Source organism: Anguilla rostrata, chromosome 17 (genome assembly GCF_018555375.3).
Source record: "Anguilla rostrata isolate EN2019 chromosome 17, ASM1855537v3, whole genome shotgun sequence".
In the NCBI taxonomy this organism is placed as follows: Eukaryota; Metazoa; Chordata; class Actinopteri; order Anguilliformes; family Anguillidae; genus Anguilla; species Anguilla rostrata.
Window position 1 is genome coordinate 7,150,604 of NC_057949.1, and position 15,793 is coordinate 7,166,396.

A 15,793-nucleotide genomic window follows, 5' to 3' on the forward strand; every position below is an offset into this window, starting at 1 on the left:
GTAAGTAGCCCATGTTTCTTGCTTTTGTGCCGTCATCAAATGTCCAGGTTTAAGTTTGGAGATGGGGCAAGAGAGGGAGAGAGAGAGAGAGAGAGGCAAGGATGACCATATATTGAGCAGAGGGGAGGAGGGAGAGGAAGAGGGGAGAGGCCAGAGAGGCTAAATTGAGCAGGCCCAGCGACACGAGTGACGGAAACATTCTCAAAGGCCTTATTTGAAACGGAGAGAGAGAAGAGCTCACGCACATAGCCAGCAGTGGGTTCCACATGGACATGGGTTCGCTCTCTCTGTCAAACACACACTCACAGACAGACTACCACACACACACACTTAACACACATACACACTCACACATACACACATACTGAACACACCCTCTCACACACACACACATACACAGTCATCACACACTCTCTCTCACTCTCACACGCACACTTTCTCACACACTCAAACATGCAGTCATGTACACACAGATGAACTCATACACACGCTGATGCACACAAACGCACACAAATTCACGCACACTCACACAAGCACTTGCACACACACTCAAGCACTTGCATGCACGTGCATGTGCACACACAGACATACACACACACACACATGCACACACACACATACAGCCACACACATACACACACACACCTGCTGGCTCAGGTTCTGGAGCAGAGTTGACTCTGGCCATTGGCACAGGCCCGTAAGCAGAACTGGGATTAGAGGTTTGTCTATTCCAGTGCCAGTTTTACTTTGATTGGCAGGGAGTGACTCTATAAAAATATGGGCCTCCCTTCTTATACTGCCCCCAGTCAGAGGTCACTGCCTTTACACACTGACTCACTTACACCAATAACCTGGTCACAGAGACTGGCATGGCCTGACATGGGCACGAACAGTGCCCACACACACACACACACACACACACGCACGCACACACGCACACACACACACCCACACGCACGTACGCACGCATGCACGCGCACACACACACACACGCACACACACACGCGCACCACGCACACACACGCACTTTCGTTGGGAAGCATTGACCCTGACCATTTCAGCCTTGACACCCAACCCACCCCCACCCCCATACTCCTACCCCCTCGCTCTCTACACGCCCCTCCCCCCCCACTCCCGAAGCACATTGCCAAAATAGCAGAGAGTGAGGGCTGGGGCAGACAGGAGCTCTATTTAAAGGCTCTCTCTCTCCCAGAGTCAGTGTAATGTGACCTGTGCTGGGGCTCTCTCTCACTGTACTGAGCCGCTCCCTCGCCCACTCCCTCCATTCCCCTCTCTCCTCCGCCTGCAGCCCTCTCTCACGCTCACGCCATTTCTGCAACACCAGCCGCTGCGCTCGCTTTCCGTCTTTCCTCCTCTCCTCTTCCTTCTGCTCCCTTCATTCTCCCTCGTTATGCCAGAGCTGCAGTACTCACGTGCCCTTAAGGATTTAGCGGTCACTTTTAATCAGACGCAAGAGCAGAGTCTGGGGTTCGAACCCACGACCTCTCCTTCACAAGTCCAGTTCCTCAACCATTATACATTTTACTGTTTCCACAATGTTGCTACAGTGCAAAACCCCATAGTGTGGTAGGCATAGAGCAGAGAGTTTGTTTCAAAAACACACAAAAAACCTCTCCCCATCAAAGACACGTTTCTCTTCTCCTTTTTAAACCAAATCAACCCACACATTGCCGCAAAGATATCTATTCTCTAAATACTCCCAATTCCGTGCGAAACACTTGTTGAAATCACAGTTCTTTCACGCTTATTTCCCCCCCAAACTTGTACCACACATATTATATCTTCGCTTTGATTTGTCTTCTCAGACAAAAATTTAAATTTGAATTTGATGGTGGATTTATGCTCGTGTCTGGGAAAGAGAGAGAGAGAGAGAGAGAGAGCGAGAAGATGGGAAGGAAAGAGAGAGAGAGAGAGAGAGAGAGACTGCAGTGTAGCTGAAACTAGAGATGCCTGGACACATGGCACCAAACTATTTCTCTCTCTCTCGATTCAGTTCAGATGGATTTCACTGGCAAGACTCCTCGGGGGGACTGCTTGCCACAGCACTTGACCCATACATGCGATGATAGCATGCGATCACAATTCTCATCCGAGCCGGTGGATTCCGTCCGAGGAAAAAACCGAGCTCCATTTCAACGGACTGTGAAGTCCCATTTCGTGTTCTAAACATAGCTTCTTTGAGACCTCGCTAATCTCAAAATTGCTCTGGATCTCACCGGGTCCATTCACGTCTAATTCGACGCAGGCGTTCGATTTCACGGTGAACGGGACGCGCTTTCAGGTTTCGAGTCCGGGGGGGTTCCGTGGCGCAGGACCGCCCCTTTAAGGGCTGCGCCTCGACCGCAGGGGACGTCCCGGCTGAACAGAGTGTGCAGACGCGGGGCTGACACCTGCCCGAAAACCACGCTTTCTGTTTCACACGTCCTGTTACAGGATCTCACTCATCACCTCTGCATCACTAATGCATCAACCATTTCTCCCATGTAAGACTGTGCAGGGAGAGAGACTTTCTGCTCTACACACCTTAAACTTCCACACCACACACCTTAAACTTCCACACCACACACCTTAAACTTCCACACTACACACTTTTAACTTCCACACTACACACCTTAAACTTCCACACTACACACCTTAAACTTCCACACTACACACTTTAAACTTCCACACTACACACCTTAAACTTCCACACTACACACCTTAAACTTCCACACTACACACTTTTAACTTCCACACTACACACCTTAAACTTCTACACTATGCACTTTTAACTTCCACACTACATACCTTAAACGTCTACACTATGCACTTTTAACTTCCACACTACACACCTTCCACACCACATATTTTTGTACAACCCCTTAATACAATTCTAAATTCAACACTATACACTTATTTTATGCACACATGCACAAGCAGACACACACACTCAACTCACTACACGAAATTAACAAAAAAATAAAACAAAACACTTATCGAGAGGAACAGCTTCACCAAACCTTTCTGAAAGCCACATTTGCACAAAGGGGCACAGTTACGCACAGATACACATAAATTAACTCTGCTTTCTCGCCGCCGTCTCATTCCCCATTTGAAGTTTGTAACTCGTTTGTCTGCTGTCTTACGTAACTCTGTAACATCGAGTCATATGCCAGGTTCCCCTTGCGAATGAGATTTTTAATTTCAAAGGGATTTTCAGGGTTAAATAAAAATTTAATAAAAATAAAAACAAATAAATAAACATCTCTGAAAAATGGCGAAGAAACTAACATTACTTTATTTACCAAAAAAAGAGGTATCCAGATAGAACAGAAACTACAGCAGTCACTGAAAGGCAGTTTTAAATACAGTGTAATGTATTCATATCCAGAAGTAGTCTTATCCAGACGGAACACAGAGGGTTTTTTTGGCATTAGCATTCATTAAGATATCATTCAATATGTACAAGTCCCAACTCTTTTTCAGTGTCAGTGAATTCACATTCCTTATAGACCCTGAGGATATATCGGTCACACCCTGCCATTCAATATCACAGCATATGTCTCCACAGTTATGTGTGGCAGTGCATTTCTGTGTGTGTGTGTGTGTGTGTCTGTGTGTGTGTTATAGGTGTGTGTGCGTGTGTGTGTGTGCGAGAGAGGAGAGTTGTGTGAGTGTGTGTGTGTGTGTGTGTGTGTGTGTGTGTGAGAGAGTGTGTGTGTGTCCCACAATCAGTAGGAGACAAACAGTACAAACAAGCAAATAACGAAGTAAAAGGTCCATTTAAAAGGTCAATAAAAACAGTTGGCTGATTTACGCTCACATTTAAAATCAATTTAAAATAAAGCTGAAATGATGCACACCCTCCTCCCTCTTTATTCTGCACTGTTCACGCCGGCCTCCGTCGAGGCAGACTCTATGCAGAAGACAAGACCAGTTCTGCAAAAAAAAAAAAGAGAAGAAAAGATCATTTAAAAATTTAAAGGAATTTGGATAAAGAGAGAGATGTCATTCCTGCTGGAGTGACAGTTCCCTTGTCATGCAATGAAAGCGTGTTTGCATTTGAATTTGAGTCAAGAAACAAAAGCATTTCCCGTTTGTGAATTTTAAAAAATATCTTATTTGTCTGTGTATCCAGTCTGGGAAAGAGCAAAGCAGGCAGACCCATATTTAACATGGAGGCAATCCGTCAAAGGAGCGATCCTACCTTTGGGTGTGGGAGGAGGGCGAGTGGGTTTGATCAGGTTACTCTGAGAGAATGCCTCCACCATCCAGGAGAGGGCGCTGGCACAATACTCCAACTGAGCCACAGACAGAGAGGACATGAACACGGTGTGGCCAGCCAGAGACACAAATATCACAGCCAATTTATGTAAAGACAACAAATGTACCGTCATTTAAGAAGAGGGCATTCAAATGGAACAAAATGTCTTAAAAATGCTTGAGGAAAACAATGAATCTGAAGTTTTTTTAAAAAATTGGTTTTCCTGTATGTTTAATCATACTTTTCTGTGCAAGTGTGTATTAGTTAGAGCACTGCATATACAGTCGTGCATGTACAGATGTAGGCCTTTGCCTTTGCTGCTTCTCAAGTCATCTGAGGCCTTTTGTGGTTTGTGATAAACTAAATGAGCATGAGAAAACTAATTCCCGTAAATGTTTGTTGACACAAACTGTTTTTTACTGCTTGGAGATCACCCTTTACAGTGCAATGTGAGGGTGCCTCCTGAAATGTCATTTTCTGCAGGTACAAAAACAGTGGGAGGGAACCCCAAAACAGTCAGAAACAGAGGGGGGAACCCCAAAACTCACATCTGCTTCTACCAATCTCAGCCTTCGATCATGGTCTCGAATCTCAGCCATCTGCTTCAGTACACTGTCCACCCTGCACACACACACACACAGCCACACAGGCACATGCATGCACACAGGTCAGCACCACTCGCCACCCATTGCAGGAAGTGCACAGTTGAGTTACTTAGTGAGTGAGCAAGCAACTGGGTCACTGAGTGACTGAGTGAGTAACCGAGTCAGTGAGTGAGTGAGCGAGTGAGTGAGTCAGTCAGTGAGTGAGTCAGTGAGTGAGTGAGCGAGTGAGTCAGTCAGTGAGTCAGCGAGTAAGTGAGTGAGTGAGTGAGTGAAAGAGTGACTGATTGAGTGAGTGGCTCAGTGAGAGAGTGAGAGAGGGACTGAGTGAGTGAGTGACTGAGTGAGTGAGTGAGCGAGCGAGTGAAAGAGTGCCTGATTAAGTGAGTGGCTCAGTGAGTGAGAGAGTGAGAGAGGGACTGAGTGAGTGAGCGAGCAAGTGAGTGAGCGAGTGAGCAAGTGAGTGAGTGAGTGAGTGAGTGAGCGAGTGAGCAAGTGAGTGAGTGAGCGAGCAAGTGAGCAAGTGAGTGACTGAGTGAGTGACTGAGTGACTGAGTGAGTAAATTACTTGACAGAGGTGCGTTTGAGTCTCTCAGAGTCGCAGTCTCTCTCTCTCTTGTGCTGGGCGGTCAGGAGGTTCTCCTTCTGGATGGATTCCCACGTCATCAGCCGGCTGGCCTTCCGCCCCCTAAGCTCCAGCACTGCAGACAGGGCGGGGACACAGAGCTCAGGATGTCCCAGCATGCACTGCGTCCCTCCAGGCCCAGAGGGCACACCCCTAACTGTAACCCTACACTCTTCCATCAACACATATTCCATTCTGCTTTGGGAAAGGACGTCTAGCGTGACCTTCTTTGGTTGCAATACAAATAGATGTTTGTCAGGGTAACACTACACTTATTGATTATGAATGGCGGTTCTGTGTCTTGTTGGTGATACAGCATGTTTGTATTCCTGAGGGAAACACCGGCGTTCTCCACTATGGGCAGGTCTCTCTGGAACAGTGACAGTAGCACAACGCGCCGGACTCTCACCGAAATGGCGGATCTTTTCGGAGGGGACCTTGCGGATGAACCTCTTGACGAAGAGGTGGAGGTGAGAGAGGATGATGAAGGGCGGGGCGAGGCAGGGGCGCGAGTGGTACTCCACGATCAGGTTGTAGCGCTGGAACTTCCAGTGGGTGTCGCTGTGCTCCTGGACTTTGGAGAACGTGTAACTGCAATGGAGGAGTACAGAAAAGCAGAGGTTACCCCAACTGACAGGCACCACAGAAATAAAAATAAAGATAACTGAGGGTACTCCAACTAATAGGCACTGCTAGAATAATTATAATGACAAAGAATGCTGTGGTTAGTCTAATATACACCTCAAGAATAGTGATAATGATGATGGATTCAGTGGTTAATCTAACAGACATCACAAGAATAAGGGCAATGACAATGGATGCCGTGGTTACTCCAAAAATGATAAGCGATTTTCAGTGAAGGGGGGATGGTCACCTCAACAACCACCACCAATGTGTAGCGCCCACCTGGGTGATGCATGGCAGCCATTTTGTGCCAGAACGTCCACAATACATCAGCAATTATTGAGCCAGATAAACTGGGGGGAATTCTGCCAGGCAGCCAGGGAACCCCTGAACTGATGAAGGGTACCAGAACACCAGGAGTGGGGCAGGGGCAGTGCAGTACCTGAACACCAAGAGCGGGAAGAGGGGGAGAGCAGTACCTGAACACCAGCAGTGAGGAGTGGGGCAGTGCAGTACCTGAACACTAGCAGTGGGGGGAGGAACAGTGCATTACCTGAACACCAGGAACAAAGAGAGGGGCAGTGCAGTACCTAAACACCAAGAGCGGGAAGAGCGGGAGAGCAGTACCTGAACACCAGGAGCGGGAAGAGGGGAAGAGCAGTACCTGAACACCAGGAGCGGGAAGAAGGGCAGAGCAGTACCTGAACATGGCGATAAGCAGGTTAAGCAGCAGGATGTTGGTGACCAGCAGGTAGACCACCAGAAGGACGATGACCAGCCAGTTGAGGGACGTGTCCATGCAGGGCTCAGCTCCTTCATCAATGAGCGCTCGGTCAAATGTGCAGTTCACCTCGCCCTCCACCTTGGCCGCTGAGGAAGGAGGAGTTAGACTTCCAACAATCAGCACGTACACACACACACACACACACACACACACACACACACACACACACACACACACACACACACATGCACACACACGCATGCACACACACAATCACACACGCACACTCACACACACACACACACGCACACAGACGCATGCACACACACACCCGCACACTCACACACGCACACACATACACATACACACACACAATCACACACACACACACGCACACACACACGCACACACATGCACACACACACACACACGCACCCACACACATGCACATAGACACTCACTCATACACACACATGCACATACACACACACACACACACACACACTCATGCACACATGCCCGCATTCAAAGAAAATACCGTCTAAGTCCTCTAGGGGGATTTGCCCAAATATGTGAAGATAGGGCCGGTAGAACACCCTCCGCAGGATCCAATCAATGCGGGGATCATAGGCATACAGCAGCGCCTGATTGGCCACTCCATATGCCATCAGCCACACGGCCAGGAAGAACAGGAAGAAGAATGCATCCTTCATCTAAGAGAGGGGACAGGATACACAGAGTGGAGACAGAGGACTGAACCAAGCAGATTCATCACTGTTCACATCTCACACACATTACATATACGGCCATTGTAGTATGGCGACATTTGGCTTCAGTTGATGCTGAGTAAATCAGGCTCTCACCATCTTGCCCACTATGATGATCTTGGGCCCCAGCTGCTTGTGAACGGCAAATATGTGAATGAGCCTCAGGGTGAAAACCATGAAGTCGATGCAGAGGACGGCTCGACCGAACCAATAGGACCACGGGAACATTCTGACACAGAGGGCGAGAGAGTGAGAGACAGAGATGGAGAAAGAGAATGATTGAGTGAGTGAGACCGGTGGAGAAGTGTTAACACAGCCCTTGGGGTACTGTATGAGCAGTGCAAGCCCCGTCACAGGATGGGAAAACCTGTTACCTGCAGCACAGGCCAAAGGTGAAGAGAATAATGGCGGTGAGGTCACACTTGTTCCATATGTCCTGGATGTACTGCCTCATCCGTTGGACCACTGTGGTGCTGCCCACGAAGAAGGTCTGCGTGGGACAGATACAGGGCTTACCGCTGGGGCTAACGGCTAACAGATACACACAGCCTTTACTGTAGAAGCTAATGGCTAACAGACACACATAGCCCTTACTGTAGAAGCTAACGGCTAACAGACACACATAGCCCTTACTGTAGAAGCTAATGGCTAACAGACACACATAGCCCTTACTGTAAGCTAATGGCTAAGACACACATAGCCTTACTGTAGAGCTAAGCTAACAGACACACATAGCCCTTACTGTAGAAGCTAACGGCTAACAGACACACATAGCCCTTACTGTAGAAGCTAATGGCTAACAGACACACATAGCCTTTACTGTAGAAGCTAATGGCTAACAGACACACATAGCCCTTACTGTAGAAGCTAATGGCTAACAGACACACATAGCCTTTACTGTAGAAGCTAATGGCTAACAGACACACATAGCCCTTACTGTAGAAGCTAATGGCTAACAGACACACATAGCCCTTACTGTAGAAGCTAATGGCTAACCGACACACATAGCCCTTACTGTAGAAGCTAATGGCTAATAAACACACATAGCCCTTACTGTAGAAGCTAATGGCTAACAGACACACATAGCCTTTACTGTAGAAGCTAATGGCTAACCGACACACATAGCCCTTACTGTAGAAGCTAACGGCTAACAGACACACAGTGTTGCAATGTTCCAGTGCTACAATGTGCCAGTGTTGCAGTGTTCTAATGCTGCAGTGTGCCAGTGTTGCAGTGTTCCAGTGCTGCAGTGTGCCAGTGTTGCAGTGTTCCAATGCTGCAGCGTGCCAGTGTTGCAGTGCTGCAGTGTGCCAGTGCTGCAGTGTGCCAGTGTTGCAGTGTTGCAGTGTTCCAGTGCTGCAGTGTGCCAGTGTTGCAGTGTGCCAGTGTTGCAGTGTTCCAGTACTACAGTGTTCCAATGCTGCAGTGTGCCAGTGTTGCAGTGTGCCAGTGCTGCAGTGTGCCAGTGCTACAGTGTTCCAATGCTGCAGTGTTCCAGTGCTGCAGTGTGCCAGTGTTAGAGTGCCAGTGCTACAGTGTTCCAGTGTTGCAGTGTTCCAATGCTGCAGTGTGCCAGTGTTAGAGTGCCAGTGCTACAGTGTTCCAGTGTTGCAGTGTTCCAATGCTGCAGTGTGCCAGTGTTGCAGTGTACCAGTGTTAGAGTGCCAGTGCTGCAGTGTGCCAGTGTTAGAGTGCCAGTGCTACAGTGTTCCAGTGTTGCAGTATTCCAATGCTGCAGTGTGCCAGTGTTGCAGTGTTCCAGTGCTGCAGTGTGCCAGTGTTGCAGTGTACCAGTGTTAGAGTGCCAGTGCTGCAGTGTGCCAGTGTTAGAGTGCCAGTGCTACAGTGTTCCAGTGTTGCAGTGTTCCAATGCTGCAGTGTGCCAGTGTTGCAGTGTGCCAGTGTTGCAGTGTTCCAGTGCTGCAGTGTGCCAGTGTTGCAGTGTTCCAGTGATGCAGTGTGCCAGTGTTGCAGTGTTCCAGTGCTGCAGTGTGCCAGTGTTGCAGTGTACCAGTGTTAGAGTGCCAGTGCTGCAGTGTGCTAGGTTCCCTCCTCCTCGCTCACCTGCCGGATCTCCTCGAGGACGAGGGTGAAGACCCAGAAGTAGAGCACCACCTCTGCGGGGGCAGGGCCCTGAGGCGGCGGCGGTTGGAAGTCCACCAGTAACACGTAGGCGAACAGGAGCAGGAAGAGGAAGTACATCAGCACGTTTCCCAGAAAGGAAGTGACCGGCGCGAACCAGAACTCTCTCCATCGGCGAAGCACGAACGGGCGTTTGATGTTTGAGGGGGAGGAGCCTGGGGACAGACAGAGAAAAGTTACCATGGTAACAACAGACATCTCTAAAAGCAGGTGAACAACAGAACTTCACAGTCCTGCCCCCAAATGTGTATGCAAAGAAAGGGACAGGATACATGGACCTTTTCTAACAGAGGAACCTTCTCCGGAATTTCTTGGTTTTCCACCTTCAGGAATGTGGGTCAACTTTACAACAGTCTGAAAACTATCGGGGCGGAGCTTGCAGCACTAAACATCGCTGATTGGTCAAACGCAATATTTGTGAGAATCAGCAAGCAGGCCGATTTTTTAAAATTTCAGCAACAGAAAAACTGCTGCATCCAGAGGGCTGGAAGTCAGTCTTCAATGGAATAACAAAACCAGACAAAACCGTGGATCAATGTCAAGGTTCAAGCTTTGATCATTATAAAATTCCAAGTGGGCAACGGCAATGTCCCCTGGGGATAAAGCTCACTAATGCTAAAGACAAGACACTAAGAGAAAGCATATTATATGCTAATAATTTAATATGTAATGCCCTAATATTATATACTACTTGGTTAAGTAAGCACTGCAGTACACCATATGGACCCCGACCACCACATACTTCTGTGAAACTGCAGATCACAGTCAAGACCACTACTGTTCATCTCTCTGGATGAGAATGTCGCCAAGGGCTGTAATGTAATGACAGTTACATATGGAGAGAGAGGGAGGAGCGTCTGATAGAGGGAGCGAATAAAGAGAGGAGAGGGGTAAAGGAGGAGAGTGGAGGAGGAATGGTGAGAAATAAAAAGTGAATATGAACAAACTCACCTTTAGCTCTGGACCTCAGTGCATTGTATTCTTCAGCATCTTCCTCACTAGAGAGACAGAGAGAGGAGTAAATACAAACAGAGCTTATTGGCCGGTCTGATGACCAGCACAATAGTGCCAGTTTAAGCCTCAAACTTGAATTCTAGAGGCCCCCTCGGTCTGCTCACTTAAGTGTTTCATTTAAATCACCGATTGGCTAAACAGTCCGCACACCTCGTTTCCAAATCCTAAAGTGGCTGCCGATCGAAAGGAAACCACAAAGACCAGCAGAGACTGCGGCCCTCCAGGACTGGAGCTTGAGACCCGCGTCCTAAAAGTGGTGTGTTTCAGAACCATGAACCCGCCCGCTTTTTGGGGAGGGTTCACTACCAGACCAACTCAGTGAAAGAGAGTTCAAGCTGAATACTCTGCATCAAACTGGAAAACACTTCCAAAGAAAACAGACTTCTGAGAACCTGAGCCATGTCTAAGCTGGCACATCCAGGCATGGCGATCACTACTAGGGTGCGCACTGTCCTTGGTCAGTATCAGAGCACCCTGGGACCCGTACAGCACTGATTGTCCTGAGCCCAAGACCTGCACAGACGCACTGAGATGCGAGACATCCACAGATAGAGAGCAGCTAAAGTGGGCGGGGCAGGGCGGCGGCCGTTACGTTTGCATGATGTCAGCGAGGGAGAGGATGGTCTCCCCTCCGTCCAGGCTGTCGGTCTCTCGGGCCTGGGGGACGTCATTGCTCTTTCCCTCGTCCTCTTGACCCCTAAGGACGGAAGAGGGAGATATGTGGGGCAATCATTAATGTTAAATCAACACGCACACACAGACTCACACACACTCGCATGCACGCGGACACACAAACACACACACATTTGATGCATTTGATGTTTGGGGGGGATGGTCCATGGTTTTATAAGATGTTAATTCTGTTTGTTGTAGTTTTGCTTATTGCAATAAAGCTCATTTGGATTTGAATTTCAGAGAGATGGAAAGAAAGAGAGAGAGAGAGAGAGAGAGTATATGTGTTCACTAAGTGAACAGTGGCTTGCCTGAAGGAGATGAGGTCGGTGTAGATGAGAGGAGGTATGAAAAAGCAAACGAGGAGTTTCCACACCTCCGTGCTCCTCTCCATGTCTCCCCACCAGATCTGAGACAGCAGAGACTGAGAGAGAGAGAGACATGAAAAATTTAAATAACTGAAAAATTTTCAAGACAACCAGAAGCCTCTGCACTCCCCATTACAGAACAGGAACTACTGGAAAAGCCGTTATCAAAATCAATGTACAGAGGAAATAAATGTACAATTAAAACAGGAAACAAACAAAACAACTTCTTCACTCGGGGGCATGTAGTGAGACAGCTCAAATCGACATTTATATAAATGAACTGGAACAACCAGCAGCCCCTGCTCTCACCTTACTGGACAAAGAAATCTGCTTCTTTGCTCTGTGCAAAGACAAGAATAATGATTTTCCAGAAGAGATCAGGATCTCGAGAAATCAGACGTAATTTCGCACTACGGACAAAAAAAAGATATTGAATGCACTACAACTTATATACACCTAGGATTAAAGAGGAGTGCCGCGAGGAGCTTCAACGTGGCAGCGAATGAACTTAAAGGGGAAGCATGCAGGGCTTATATACACCAATCAGGACTGAGTATTCCAGCCAGTAACCGAACCAACCGCACTCCATGGCGGAGAAGTGTGGGGTCTGCTTGCAAAGCAAGGTGACGCTAACTGGGATACGCGTCCGACTGAAACCCTCCGCAGGAACATCCGTGCACAGAAAAAAGCACCAAACAGTGCATGCAAGATCGAATTGGGCCAACATCCGCCACTCATTGACATCCAAAAAAAGAGAGCTGTAAAATTTTGGAAGCACCGAAAACACGGCGACTCCCGCTCACACCATCACAAGGCCCGGAAATGCCAAGAGCTGGGGCCAGAGAAGAGCCTAAAGACAGCAATATCCCAAATGAACCAATCAGAGTCAACCAAATTGTGACAAAACACAAACAAAATTACATTGACCATCGGAAAAAAATCAGACAGAAAAATCCAAGCAAATCGACATGCCGTTTGGACCTAAAACGAGAACACACTGTGACTGACCACAGTGAAGAATTGCAAATCCAGAAAAAACACTGTACAGAAAAGTACAGACTCAGTGAGCACTACCTGTCTATAGAGACCGACCAACACCAGCAGACCTGACTGCCCACTGCCCTCCCCAGACTACATGACATTTTATTATTGTTTAAGGTCATCAAAGTCACACTGGATGCTCAGCTTGGTCGCCAGATGAAACACACGTAGCTTCTTGTCAAGGCCGGAGAGGCAGCAGTGACACATAACCATTGCTATTTGTAAGTTTATACATACAGACAGAATTGTTATTTTATAAATAATACATAATTGCTTTTTTATTTGTTTTTTTTTTTGTTGTTTTGTTGTTTCATTATTCATGATGATGATGAGTACTATTATTGTTACTATTATTATTGTTGTCGTTGTTTAAGTTGTTTTTTGTGTTACACAAACAATATGATTGTCAGTAGCTGTGTCAAAATATGGTTTGCCAATAAAGCAAACTGAATTGAATAAAAATTGAGAGAGCGAACTTTAAAAACGGCGGTACGGACCTGCACGCCGTCGTGGCTGAAGAAGCGGCGGGCGTCGGCCGCCATGGCCATCTGCATACAGGTGGCCTCGCCCCACACCGGGGACTTCCTGATCAGCAGCGTGAAGGAGCGGGACTCGCTGCTCTGGTAGCACTCACTGAACACATCTACAGGGGGAATAACACACTGAACACTCACTGAACACATCTACAGGGGGAATAACACACTGAACACCACTGAACACACTAGGGGGAATAACACACTGAACACTCACTGAACACATCTACAGGGGGAATAACACACTGAACACTCACTGAACACATCTACAGGGGGAATAACACACTGAACACTCACTGAACACATCTACAGGGGGAATAACACACTGAACACTCACTGAACACATCTACAGGGGGAATAACACACTGAACACTCACTGAACACATCTACAAGGGGAATAACATACTGAACACTCACTGAACACATCTACAGGGGGAATAACACACTGAACACTCACTGAACACATCTACAGGGGGAATAACACACTGAACACTCACTGAACACATCTACAGGGGGAATAACACACTGAACACTCATGAACACATCTACAGGGGAATAACGCACTGAACACTCACTGAACACATCTACAGGGGAATAACAACTGAACACTCACTGAACACATCTACAGGGGGAATAACACACTGAACACTCACTGACCCTACAGGGGAATAACATACTGAACACTCACTGAACACATCTACAGGGGGAATAACGCACTGAACACTCACTGAACACATCTACAGGGGGAATAACACACTGAACACTCACTGAACACATCTACAGGGGGAATAACACACTGAACACTCACTGAACACATCTACAGGGGGAATAACACACTGAACACTCACTGAACACATCTACAAGGGGAATAACATACTGAACACTCACTGAACACATCTACAGGGGGAATAACACACTGAACACTCACTGAACACATCTACAAGGGGAATAACATACTGAACACTCACTGAACACATCTACAGGGGGAATAACACACTGAACACTCACTGAACACATCTACAGGGGGAATAACGCACTGAACACTCACTGAACACATCTACAGGGGGAATAACACACTGAACACTCACTGAACACATCTACAAGGGGAATAACATACTGAACACATACTGAACACATCTACAGGGGGAATAACATACGGAACACATCTACAGGGGGAATAATATACTGAACACATACTGAACACATCTACAGGGGGAATAATACACTGAACACATACTGAACACATCTGCAGAGCGAATAACATACTGAATACACACTGAACACATCTGCAGGGGGAATAAAACACTGAACACATTTACAGAGGGAATAAAATACTGAACACATACTGAACGCATCTACAGAGGGAATAAAACACTGAACACATCTGCAGGGGGAACAAAATACTGAACACATCTACAGAGGGAATAAATTACTGAACACATCTACTGAGGGAATAAATTACTGAACACATACTGAACACACCTGCAGGGGTAATAAAATACTGAACACATACTGAACACATCTGCAGAGGGAATAAAACACTGAACACATCTGCAGGGGGAATAAAATAATGAACACATACTGAACACATCTACAGAGGGAATAAAATACTGAACACATCTGCAGGGGGAATAAAATACTAAACACATACTGAACACATCTACAGAGGGAATAAAATACTGAACACATCTGCATCTGGGAATACAGGCCCCTCCCCCCAGCTCACCGTGGGCCAGGTTCCCCCATACAGGGCCCTCCCCCTGCCTCACTGTGGGCCAGGTTCCCCCATACAGGCCCCACCCCCTGCCTCACTGTGGGCCAGGATCCCCCACACAGGCCCCGCCCCCCAGCTCACCGTGGGCCAGGTTCCCCCAACAGGCCCCCCCCTGCCTCACTGTGGGCCAGTTTCCACCTACAGGCCCCGCCCGCTCACGTGGGCCAGGTCCTCAACCTGCAGCTCCTTCAGACTGCCTCTGTCCAGCTCCACTGAGCCTAGGAGAGCTCCCTCAATATCTTACAGCCACTGAGAGCACTGAGCACAGACTCTCCCCCCTGAGAGAGAGAGAGAGAGAGCGGGGGGAGGGAGAGAGAGGGAGAGAGGGGGGGAGGGAGAGAGAGAGAGAGAGAGGGAGGGGGAGGCAGAGAGAGAGAGAAAGAGAGAGGGGGGAGAGGGACAGAGAAAGGGGGGATAGAGAGAGAAGGAGGGGTTAGAGAGAAAGGGAGGGGATAAAGAGAGACAGAGAGAGGGAGAGAAAAAGATGAAGAGTATTCACAAACACACGCATGCAGACACTCATACATGCTTAGAATCAGTACACTTTTATTGTGGGTGGAGGCAGAGCTTCATTTCCTCACAAAATGTGGAAAACACAGTGAGGCAAAAAGACAGTACTTCTTTATTTACCCCTATATTTGAG

General features: G+C 47.7%; 1 protein-coding gene across 1 annotated transcript in view; it reads right to left on the bottom strand.

Annotated features, from left to right (window-relative positions):
- Positions 1 to 3,279: 3,279 nt before the first annotated feature.
- trpm4a (transient receptor potential cation channel, subfamily M, member 4a) overlaps positions 3,280 to 15,793 on the bottom strand; it is a 29,225-nt gene continuing 16,711 nt past the window's right edge. Inside the window, exons 14-29 of the mRNA XM_064316259.1 lie at positions 15,374 to 15,428; positions 15,103 to 15,144; positions 13,341 to 13,486; positions 11,746 to 11,858; positions 11,355 to 11,459; positions 10,700 to 10,746; positions 9,671 to 9,903; positions 7,981 to 8,096; positions 7,703 to 7,835; positions 7,378 to 7,552; positions 6,817 to 6,985; positions 5,901 to 6,082; positions 5,435 to 5,567; positions 4,813 to 4,885; positions 4,208 to 4,301; positions 3,280 to 3,939 (exon numbers count right to left, since the gene is read on the bottom strand). Of these exons, the coding sequence (XP_064172329.1) occupies positions 3,917 to 3,939; positions 4,208 to 4,301; positions 4,813 to 4,885; positions 5,435 to 5,567; positions 5,901 to 6,082; positions 6,817 to 6,985; positions 7,378 to 7,552; positions 7,703 to 7,835; positions 7,981 to 8,096; positions 9,671 to 9,903; positions 10,700 to 10,746; positions 11,355 to 11,459; positions 11,746 to 11,858; positions 13,341 to 13,486; positions 15,103 to 15,144; positions 15,374 to 15,428 (1,839 nt within the window). The 3' untranslated portion in view covers positions 3,280 to 3,916. The remainder of the gene's footprint in view (positions 3,940 to 4,207; positions 4,302 to 4,812; positions 4,886 to 5,434; positions 5,568 to 5,900; positions 6,083 to 6,816; positions 6,986 to 7,377; positions 7,553 to 7,702; positions 7,836 to 7,980; positions 8,097 to 9,670; positions 9,904 to 10,699; positions 10,747 to 11,354; positions 11,460 to 11,745; positions 11,859 to 13,340; positions 13,487 to 15,102; positions 15,145 to 15,373; positions 15,429 to 15,793) is intronic.